Source organism: Peromyscus maniculatus, chromosome 5 (assembly GCF_049852395.1).
Source record: "Peromyscus maniculatus bairdii isolate BWxNUB_F1_BW_parent chromosome 5, HU_Pman_BW_mat_3.1, whole genome shotgun sequence".
NCBI classification, from domain to species: Eukaryota; Metazoa; Chordata; class Mammalia; order Rodentia; family Cricetidae; genus Peromyscus; species Peromyscus maniculatus.
In genome coordinates, this window is record NC_134856.1 from 77,075,906 (window position 1) to 77,087,914 (window position 12,009).

The following is a 12,009-nucleotide window of genomic DNA, read 5'->3' on the forward strand; positions in this document are numbered from 1 at the left end:
TCGGATGCACCATGCCCAGTTCATCTATTTGAAGACAGAATGGACCAGTGTGTACTCAGAAGCTTGAGTGAATGCTGAAAGATACAGGGGTGACCCAGACTCTGTCAATCACTTTTGCTTTTAGGGTTCAAATTGCACTCTGTTCATGGTATTTTTTAGTTTGACTGGGGAAAAAGAGTGCTTAAGAATATTCTGGCTACCGGACAATTGTGAAAATCAGAAGCTAGTAAGGAGATCAAGAGCTTTGAAATAGCTAATCTCAGGGATAAACTTCCAGTTAAAGACAGGTACACACACCAAACCTGTGATAGCAGCCCCAAACATAAGTGAATGAGTAAGAAGATCCACACAGAGACTGCTCTTTTCTGCCCAATACCCACTCTGGAATGCACCTCTGATAACTTAGTGCAGTCTTGGGTGGGCACCTGCATACACAAAACTTACCTATTTGGTTGTGTGCTCAAGGGAAGGATGTGAAAGTGTGAAATACAATATTCAGCAGCTCTGTCAAACACAAGTTGTTCCTTAAAATGACAGTTTTATGGAGCTGTGATGAATGCTGTTTGTAGTACAAAGTATTTTCTATGGAAACATAACCCTGAATTACAATGAAATAACTTGCATTAAAAAACTGTAAGCCATGCTCACTTGTGTATTTCCCTGTTTCATACTTGCTGTTATTTTCATGTGCCTTATGGAGAATGGTGGGACAGGGACACATACACACAGAGAAAGGAATCTCACATCATTTCCCAACCACTGCTTTGACACCATGGCCATTATTTCTGTTGGAACATGCTCACTTGGAAAATGTTTCATTTTTTACCAAGAAAATGAAAAGCAGTTTGCTTTCTATTCTTTGACGAGTAGAAGGGAGTTGTTTGTGCCCAACATCATCTCCCACAATTCCCACATCTCAATTCCTGTCTCCTTCTTCCTGCCTCATGTGCTAGCTCGGGTACAGGCAACTCCAGCTCCATCACACCCCTACTCAGTCTCTTGCTTCTTAACCTTTTTAAAATTATGGGCTTTCTTGAAAACATAATTACTCTGTCCTCAAATAAAAACCCACAAGGACACATGCACACAAACCCACAAAATTCTCATTGGGTGTGGTGGTACATAGCTATACTTCCAGAACTGGAGAGATGGAAACTAGAGGACTCCAGCAATCTGAGTCCAGCCTGGGCTACATAGTGAGTTTAAAGCTAGCCCAAACTGCATAGTAAGACTCTACCTAAAAAAAAAACCAGAAACAAAGAAAGGAAAGAAAAGAATACAGTTTACATTGTCTCCACCTCAGTAATATTGGACAAAGAGGCTGTGCATGAATGATCCCTTAGGCAAGTGAAAGCGTAAGGCTGGTTGTGCAAGCACACTACTATAATCAGCACTGGGGAAGCAATGGCACCAAGAGCAAGAATTCCAGGCCAGGCCAGAAACATGTCTCTTGCCACCAAGACAGACTGCCTGAGTTTGATCCCTGTAATCCATAAGGTGGAAGGAGAGAACCAACTCCCATAAACGTCCTCTGACCCCCATATCTGTGCCTATGGCACATGAGTGAATGGGGGCACATGCACACACACACACACACACACACACACACACACACAAATACAAAAATATAAAAAAAATGAGAATTTGGGGCTGGAAAGATGGCTTGGTGGTTAAGAGCAAGTAGTGCTCTTCTAGAGGACCAAGTTTGGTTCCCAGAACCCATGTCAAGTGGCTAACAACCACCTGTAATTTCAGTTCTAGGAGTGGAGAATCTGACACTCTTTTCTAGACTCCATGGACAGACACACACACACACACACACACACACACACACACACACACAGAGTCACAAAGTCACACATATATACACATAAATACAAATAAATCTTAAAAAGCTAAACAAGACTTTGAAGATGCCCCAGGCTCCATGGTTAGACTCTGTCTCTAAACAAATAAGTAAACAAACAGAAGCAGTGGCTCTGGGGTAACTGTGGGAATTTTGAAAGCTACAAAATATTTTGCAATTGACATAGAACTTTTTTTTTAATTTAAGGCAGTATTTTTAAATAAGGAGAAATTACTAAAAGGGAAGAGGGTTATTTGGATTTCTCATTCCCAACAACGGTGCCTTTGATTGCTGGATTCTGAGTTGTATCACTGTTAAAGTGGAGGATCTCAGATGATTGTGTAGCTGTTATAAAAAAAAATTATCTTCCACTGGGCGGTGGTGGCGCACGCCTTTAATCTCAGAACTTGGGAGGCAGAGCCAGGCAGATCTCTGTGAGTTCGAGGCCAGCCTGGTCTACAGAGCGAGATCCAGGACAGGCACCAAAACTACACAGAGAAAACCTGTCTCAAAAAACAAACAAACAAACAAACAAACAAACAAACAAAATAATCTTCCACAGTATTCAGCAAGAGATGAGTTTAAGTTGGTATTTCCCTACAAAGAGTTCGCTTATTTTAATAGTAAAATGTAAAGTAACTAAATTGCATAGCCAAGCAAATTTATACTTAACAAGATCACAGAAATCTATTAAAAATAGATGTCATCTTTAATGTTTATTTCACATTAATTAGATAATAAATAATGTTATTTATTATCTAAGTACATCCAGTTATGCAAATTTACAGGTGTTTTTTTTTCTTCACATAGTCACCTTCCTGATATACATACAACAAGACACAGAATACATTTGCAACATTCAGCCTGTCAGACCTTGCCAGGGACAAACAAGATTCTCAGTAGCTTTATTATTTGACCAGTGGATAAATACAGTTCTCAATAATTGGCATGAATCAAGCCTGCTGAAAAAGAAACTGAGTACTCTTATTCTATCCGGGGTTATGTGCACTTGTTTATTTTAACATGGTCTTTGAATTGTTGAATTACAACTCAGTGCATAACTTATTTCTGGGAGGTCCTTAAAACACCCAAAGTAGCTTAGTGGTTATTTCTAGAGCTCTTGAAATCTGCACAGAGTTGACATGAGAGACCTACCACCAATGTAGCAGTGTTGAGACTGTAGTGCTGTGTGTTCACCTAGGTATTTTCCAAAGTGGTAATCAACATTGTTACCCCTCTCTTAAAAAAATAACAAATAAAAATAAACCTTGCCAGACTAGAAAATGAGCAACTGTTATTTCCATGAGATGAAGAAAGAAGACAGACCGGTGCAACCCAGTACTAACTTGAAAAGAAACAATCACACGGCAGAGACAAACGGAAGACTTTAGTTAAAACTTCATGCAATGAAAATATAAGACAGTCGCATTACGGTGCTAGATGACGGCGTGCTCGTTCTGTTCAATGTTGCCCATGAGATCTTTCGTGTCACTTATCCCTGGACTCCGATGACTGTCAAAGTAGAGAGTGTTCTCGAAGGTGGCCTCTTGAGGTATGTTCAGTGCACGCCTTTTCTTATAAAAGAAGTACGCAGCAACACCGGCACCCATCAGAATCAGGAGGACCACGATGACCACTCCGGCTGTTCTGGAAGACCTCTTGGGTGGAGGATCCATCTTTTGTTCAGCTATAGACAAACCATTAGCAAACAAGTGGGGGGGGAGCAAAGGTTTAATGCTAGGAAAAACAGTACAGCAGATCTTGCTGGGAATCTCTGATGCATAACTATTCTTTCAAATGGCATTTGTCACAAGACGTGAAAGCAGAAGTCAATGAGACATAGAGGACACTTTAACATGTTCAGATGGTAATTTAGTTGTTGGAAAACTTCATCTTTATTTAGTTGTTAGGATAGCTCACCTCTACCTGAAACACTGAAGGAGTTCATCAGTTGAAATTCACACATATACCTTGTATCAAGGTAATTGAAGGATGGATGAAGGGGAGGCTCAGGGGCTAGAGGCACTTAATGCTCTTCCAGAAAAGAAGAGTTTGGTTCCCAGCACCCACTTCTGACAGCTCACAACTGCCTGTAACTCTAGCTCCAGGAGATCTAATGTTTTCTTTCTCTGGCTCCTCCAGGTGCCTGTATTCACACAGACACAGACATATACAGACCCATACATACAGACACACATTAAAAAATTAAAAATATTTTAAAAATGAAATAATAATTTAAGAGTGCTTACACAAACATACTTTCAGAAGGTAAGAAAAATGGTGGTGGTGATTGTGGTTGTAGCAATTATAAACAAAATTTTAAAACTAGGGTCAAATAAGAATGAAAATCTGAACTCCTGAATGTAATTAATAAACAAATGTCACCAAAAAGGTTAATAAGATATCTACAGGCAAGCCATACCTCTCACTTTGAGTTTGTTTAGCAATCTCTACAATAAGTAAGATAGAATTAGTCACCTAATTCATGTCTACAAAGACCTAGAAAGACCTTGAAGAAAATTCCTTCCATGGAGAGCTCTCACGAGGCAACTTTTTGTAATATAGCAACATCTTCAAGGACTTTTTAAGATAAAAATACCAATCTGACTCCAAATCTTCTTTTTTTTTTTTTAAGTTTTTTTGAGACAGGGTTTCCCTGTGTAGCTTTGCACCTTTCCTGGATCTCACTCTGTAGACCAGGCTGGCCTCGAAATCACAGAGGTCCGCCTGCCCCTGCCTCCCGAGTGCTGGGATTAAAGGCGTGCGCCACCACCGCCTGGCTCTCAAATCTGCTTTTCTTAAACATCCTGAAAGGTGGTTTGTGACCCTAATGACAAAGGTTGGCATAAGCCATTCCACTGAAAGTGAAGGAGGAGAGGGATGGATATTATGGCTTTTTAAAAAAGCTGAATCGTATGGTGACCTAGAGATTTCATAATGATCTTACCTTTTGTTGTGATGGACGACTGTGTAGTTGCAGGGTCAGTAACTGTTTGAAAGAAGGAAAATAAATAGTAAAAATCCATAATCACTACATGTAAACAAATTGTATTTAGGTCAGCTATGCATGGCATCTTCCATCATTAAGTGTGATGTGATGTGATGTGATGTGATGTGATGTGATGTGATGTGATGTGATGTGATGTGATGTGATGTGATGTGATGTGATGTGATGCGATGTGATGATGGACCATAACATAGGAGAATTCATGGATGGTATGTATCTGTACCTTCAGCTACCTACTACCTACATACATATCTACCTATCCATCCATCCATCCATCCATCTTTCTCTGTCTTTCTATGCAACTCCAGCATCCTATACCTATGTGATGAGTCTGAATAAACTAGAATATTTGAAAATATGATCCTTCAAGTTTTATTTGAACATTGATACATCCAAATAGCTATAAAATCCACTTGTAACTAAAGTATCCTAGGCTAGGGGTTTTGAAATTGGCATACCCAAGTCTAAACTGTTACAAGACATTTGAATGAAAAGTAAAATAAAACACCAGCATTAGTTCAGAGGCTGTAACCACAACTTTACACCAAAGGGTGTAGAATCTTAGGCAGAGTTAAAAACTAAAAATCTATGCAGTTCCAAACAATAAGACCCATTGAGGAAATAGAACTACTTTATCCAATGTTTGGCCAACTTGCTTGATTGACTGATTACAGTCATGGGAATCAAAGTCTGGGTCTTCCCCATGCCAAGCAAGTGTTCTACCACTGACCTACACCCCTGGTCTCCTAATTCATTTACTTCTGATTCCAACTAATAGATTTCTCTCTCTTGGGAAAGATAATGTATAAGGCAGAATGGCATAAAAATGTCCCATCGGTAGCACACAGAGATTTACCAACTGTTTTTCCTTTTATGATCTACCATTCACTCACAGATGGAGATTGGGTTGGTTTTACATGGCTTAATCCTCTAGCTTCTTATGATGTGGACAAGTGGCAGCTTTCCCCCTTCCCCTAGCATGGTAAAACTGTGGAGATGGGCAGCCCAGACTGCTTGTAACTTAGGAAGACATTACAAAAGCACCAATAAACCATGTTATTTGGTTTATTCAAGTGAGAGCTGGCACCTCTCACTTAAAGCCACTGGTGGAGACCGATCCTCACTGCGGGATGGTTCTCACCAGTAATGGGAAAAGCTTACAAAGGGGCTGCACCCGCCGTAGTCCTGTGCCAGCATGTTACAGTCGAAAAGAAATGGAAATTACCATACTACAACATTTTTAACTTACTTTTTGGCATTTTACAAATGAACCCTTTGTAGGAAGTACAGTGGATGTTATTCCAAAACCCAGAAGATGAAGATAAAACTACACAATCATTCCGTTCACCAGAGGGATCGCCCGTGTTCCAGTTGACAAAGGAGACAGGATTATTATTCAACCAAAGCCACTTCCCTGGTCATCAAACAAACAAACAAACAAAACCACAAGTTAAAAACAAACCTTCTTATGTCCCCCCTTAGCACAAAACGTTTAAGCCTATTATTTTACACTAGAACCAATGGTTTCTGCACCTCGATTTCTACCCGGCAAGACTCTAATGAGGAATTATTACAGGGAAGAAAAACAAGATGTGTTTGTTAGATTACTTTAGTTGAAAATTTATTTCTACCTAATGGAAAAAATGTATACTTATCTCTTTCTAGAATCTTTATTATGGCAAAAGGAAAGGGAAATTGTTCTCTGAATATTCTTTAACAGCTACAGGAGAGTTTTTAAATTAACAACTTCTAGGACTGGATAATATGTGAGTCATTTAAACTTTTGGTTATCACAAATAAAAGTATGATTTTAACTTTTCAAACTCACTACAGATTAATCATTATTTAAGGCAAGAAAGGGTCTCTGGAACCAAAACGCTGTTTTATATACAATACTTTTTAAATACTAGTTATTAAATAATGGGTTTGTGAGAGTTACCTTCAACATTTCGGAACATGCCTATCCAAAAATTGGTTTTACTTTTAAGAGGTTCAACACGATATGACAGAAAACTGGACTCAGCAGCCGTTTCGATGGAAGCCAGGGAGGCCCCTGCAAAGCATAAGGTGAGGATGAGGATGAGGATAATGATGAGAGCAGCTGAAACTATTCCTACAAATGGTCCTGATGTTAGGACCAACAAGTGCCATTCTGAGCACTACTCAGGACACAGTACACTATAGAAGTTTTAATTCAGTGTTGTGCATAGAATGATTCAAAAAGGAAAAGGAAAACTGAACACTAGTCAGCCCACATACAATTGACAACTCACCATCAACCACCAGTGTTAGCTTTAATCCTACAGCATAGTACTAACTAATATATTTTAAACAATGACAGATAGTTTGCCTTGGACCTTAGAATCATTCTTCTGTTAAGTCTTTATAAGACCATATAACAGGTAATTTTGCTAACCCATTTTTTCAAATAAGAACAATAAAGCACACACATAAGTAATTCATTGCCTGGGGTCCCAGCACCGGCTGAGCACAGAATCCTGGAGTGATCTAGGCATTCTAAACCTGGAGAGGGAATCTATAACCACGTGGTATCTATCCCTTGGTGATTGTTAATTACGTGCTTATTTAATCCCTCAATGTATTTCACACTATTAGGCATTTCAAACGTTCATTGTTTTGATGAATGACAATCATTCCTTTTATCTGCTAGGTAACACACCTAAAACTGAAAATAAAGTTTCTGCATATTCATTGTAAAATTAAAAAAGAAACCCTTAAGCAACATGAAAGAATTTTTATTTTAATTCGAAAAGTCAAAGGCAGACTTCTGATGCCCTTATCATAAATAACAGAGTAAACACCTCAGAAAACCCTTTGCTTTGCAAAAGAGATGGGAACATTTTCTCAACTACAGGCTTGAGAAGGGGAGGGGAGTACACGCACGTGCGCATGCGTGTGTGTGTGTGTGTGTGTGTGTGTGTGTGTGTGTGTGCGCGCGTGCGCATGATGTTGGTAATAAAGGAGGCGCGCCATGGGTTTTGAATTGTCCTAAGTCCACCACTCTCATTCTAACTCTGCAGTACCTTTGAAAGCCCAAATCCCCAGGGCCACAATGCAAAACAGCAGCCCAGTAGCCACAAGGGGGTGTCAGAAGGAACCTGGAGCCCTTTTCAAGTTACAAAGTTGATCATAATCCTCCTGGTAACCACTAACAACATGACTAAACAGCAACTAGAGGTTCCTCGGCTTACAGTGGGGCTGTGACCCAACAAGGTCATTGCATGGTTCAAAAACCCTAAGTTGAATGAACCATTGAATACTGGGGACCACACATATAATGACAGAAACAGAGTTAAACAGTAGAAATGGGTTCTTAATACGAAAGAAGGCAATACTGGAGGAGTGGTAAACGAAGACATGAGACAAACAGGGAAAAAAAAAACAGAAAAATAACAGACATAAAAGCTCCTTTCAGTATTACACTAAGTGTAAATGGCTTAAACACAAACACAAAAACAGATCTATAGAATATCTACACCAATGAATCAAAAAGATCAAACCACATGCTGTCTAAAAAAGACACACTTGAGCTCCAAAGTCATAAACCAACTGGGAGTAAAAGCACAGTAGAAGATACGCTACACAAACAATCGCTTTAAAAAGGCCAGAGTAGCTGTACTAATATCAGACAAAAATGGTGATTCTTAGACAAAAATGATTATTCAAGACAATGAAGACAGTCTATAATGGTAAGGTTTCAATTCACGAGGAAAATACAATCATTACTGGCATGTGTGTATCTGACAACAACAGAGCCTCCAAACATGAATGAAACCCAAGTAAAGCAGGTTCCATCTCCCTCAGGACGTAGAGTGCAGAGTCAACAGTGGGTCTCGAATGACCGTGAAGGGAAGGAGACTGTAACCCCTGCACCCCCCTGTGAACAGAGAAAACTCTAAATGAGGACTGAACAAAAATGTAGTTTAAACGGTCGCAGCGAAACAACCAGTGGCATTTAGTCAAATGGCTTTTAAATATTTTCTGAGAAACCATCTTGTGCCAGGTGTGGTGGTTCTTAGGATACTTCAAGAAGATAAGGCAGGAGGATCATGAGTTCAAGCCCTGGCTAGGATGCATAGTAAGCCTCACAAAGAACTAGTTCTTTTTAACTTGGGCATGGTGCTGTATGCCCATTATCTCAGCACATGGGAGGTGGAGGCCGGAGGGAAAAGAGTTCAGTCATCCTCAACCACATGTCAAGTCTCACAGCCACTGGGATATGTGAGACCCTGTCTCAAAACAACCACAAAGCTATCTTTGCCGTTTAAAAAATTGAGTTTGGTTTTGTTTTTCTTTACAAATATAATAGCCAGGCATAAAAGCGTTTCTGTGAAGAATAAAGAAGACAGTTCCTGGTCAGCTGTAAAATCTAAATCTATGAGTGAGAATTAAGCCTGAAGCTTTGAACACCTGAGGACCAGAATCCTAAGAGTTTAGAACATTACGACAGAAAGAAAGATTTTATATTTTAGTAAATGGACTTTTTAACCTAAATTCTTCAAAGTTTTGAGGGGGTGTGATTAGAATTACATTTGTGGGAAATGATGTTAACTGTTCTATTAATAAACAATTATGTATTTTTTTAAAAATACACATGTGGTTAGGAATCCAGCTTAGGGGCAGAGTTAGAGAGCACTTGGCTAGCAAAGCCCTATCTATATGTTATCCCAGCACCACAAAATAGTAGAAAGGTACTTATATGCCTTATGTTTTCATGTATAGTATTATTAATACCACTGAACTAAAAATAGGTTATTATGGAATTTTCTTTCAGGAAACGTGACACTCACCCATTCGGAGACATTCCAGGGAAGCCTGGCCCCAATTCCTTGTAAATGAAGACTCGATATAGTAGCAGTGGCCGTGAAAAGGAATCCACGCCGTCTGCTCTGACTCCGGGCACTTACCAGGCAGTTGTGGAGGTTCAGTAGCAGGGGTTTCTGTTAATAAACCAGTATTTAAATCAGACTCAAAATAAATCATAAATCAAAGCTGGAGTTCCTGCAACCTGTGGAATATTTTTACAGCTAAGGAAAATTATATGCTCTACCATTTCATATAATTTACGAATGTCTGTCTTTTAGAGCCACCATTTTTCTTGGGTTTTCTTTGACTTTATTGTTTTAAATGTATTGCAATAGAAAACAGTGGCTATGAATCATATTCCTCATCATTTATAATTATCAATATTTAGATTTCTGCAATAATGCTACAGGTTTAAGTTGGGAGTGGTGGCACATGGCCTTTAATCCCGGCACTCTGAAGGCAGAGGTGGGTGGAGCTCTACATAGCAAGACCCTATCTCAAAAAAGGAAATAAATACAAATAATGTTGCAGGTTTAACAAAGTACTCAAAAATAATTAATAAAGTGGATTTCCTTTTCGAACCACTTCTCTTTTTCTGAAACTCTATTTCCTCTTAGCTAATGACAGATCCTGGGAGAGAACTACTGTAGCTAGAATTCTAAGACTGTGTCCACAGCATTGCTGATTCAGCACTCTATACACTTTCTGGGGTAGCTCTGCTGAAGCAGATGTGCTGTTGACACCCAAAGTAAGCCCACTTTCTTAGAAACTCTGTCACTGTAGATTCAGAGGACAACCTCAATAACAAATATTCTGAGATCTATCGTGAGCAAGTAAATCCTAGAAAAATGTCTATCTCTGTCATTTCGACCTCTACGTATTGGTTGATAGCCACATCAGTCTTTTTACTAGGTTGAAGGCACTTTCCATTTTATTCTCAGCAACCCAAGATACATGATTGGTAATAAAGTCAGCAGTGATGCGGAATAGTTTATTCCAGAAAACTTGAGGTTCCCCAAACCCTTTTTGTATATCCAATTACCGTCTGATTTTTTGCAGAGAAAGTAAAAGCTTTCATTGCAGTACGATGTCTTCCAGTAGCCATCAACATCCATGTAAACGCATGCTGACTTCAGCTTGGGCTCATCAGTACCCCAGTTAGTGTATCTCACCCTCCATTTATCAGTCCACGTATACTCATTATTAGTCTGCCCAAATAAAAACAATCATGACCCTTCAGCCTTACTTCTCATAAAAAGCATGAAGGAAACAAGCAAAAAATAAGTATGATACTTAAGGTGGTAATTTGACATGGAACATTGAACACTGTAAAATTTAATAAAATTGTAAGTCATTTCTACTAACTCAAATTCATAAAAACATCCTTTCTTAAATGTGACTATTTCATGAGGGCCTTAGGTCTAAAACCGGGAAACGATTTTGGCAATTTTTGTGTTATTGGTTTTCTGTTGTTGTTTGATTTTCATCTTTCTTTTTCTTTTTTTTCTCTTTCTCTTTTTTTTTGAGAGGAAGGGAGGGAGGGGAGACAGAGTTATGAAAGATATGGGAGAGAAGAGAGAGAGAGGGTGAGAAGATAAAGTTGAGTGGGTACAGAGGTGGAGATGACCCCTGGATGGAAAGAGTTGGAGATAAAAAACATGATCAAAATATATTGTATGAAAAATTTGAGGAAAAAGTTACAACTAATGATAAAAAAAAGAAAGAAGGAAGAGGGAGAAGAAGAAAACTGGTAAGAAAAGACAATTATTTAAAAATGTGTCTTATTTTATAGAACTGCCTTTGTTTTCAGGCTCTTATGGCCAAAGAGAAGTTGGATCCTTATAACAATGAAATGTACATCTTACTGAAATGATAATAAGCATTAATTTCATTGAATCCCTGAAAGAAACACTTCTTGTCATGATCTCATTGTTCTGCTGCTGACATCAATGGCTAGTGACAGCTAAGACCATCTATCCTTGTAGACTCTAAAGGAGCTAGGTGTCTTAGTACCAAATGGGTAACCTTTCAACTACATGGATCAAAGCTAGTTGTTTTGTTCCATTTGCATATTTCACTTACTTTCTTATTAAATTTAGACAAATAAATATATGACCCCATCCAAACGAATTGGCGACATAAAAAATACCACTTGTCAATCATAGTACCCAATCAAAAAGTGGTTTTATAACTAATGACTAAGATCAGATATAAAAATTAACCAAGAATAAATAATTTTTTAAGGTTGCAATTCTTTTCTCATTTTAATTCCATCAAGTTTACCAAGACAATTACTAAAGATCCAACACCAAAATTAAAAGCACATGTT

General features: G+C 38.6%; 1 protein-coding gene across 1 annotated transcript in view; it reads right to left on the minus strand.

Moving 5' to 3' along the window:
- Positions 1–2,532: 2,532 nt before the first annotated feature.
- Mrc1 (mannose receptor C-type 1) overlaps positions 2,533–12,009 on the minus strand; it is a 91,609-nt gene continuing 82,132 nt past the window's right edge. Inside the window, exons 25-30 of the mRNA XM_006989943.4 lie at positions 10,723–10,888; positions 9,665–9,814; positions 6,793–6,906; positions 6,103–6,267; positions 4,794–4,835; positions 2,533–3,533 (exon numbers count right to left, since the gene is read on the minus strand). Coding sequence (XP_006990005.2) covers positions 3,283–3,533; positions 4,794–4,835; positions 6,103–6,267; positions 6,793–6,906; positions 9,665–9,814; positions 10,723–10,888 — 888 coding nt within the window. The 3' untranslated portion in view covers positions 2,533–3,282. The remainder of the gene's footprint in view (positions 3,534–4,793; positions 4,836–6,102; positions 6,268–6,792; positions 6,907–9,664; positions 9,815–10,722; positions 10,889–12,009) is intronic.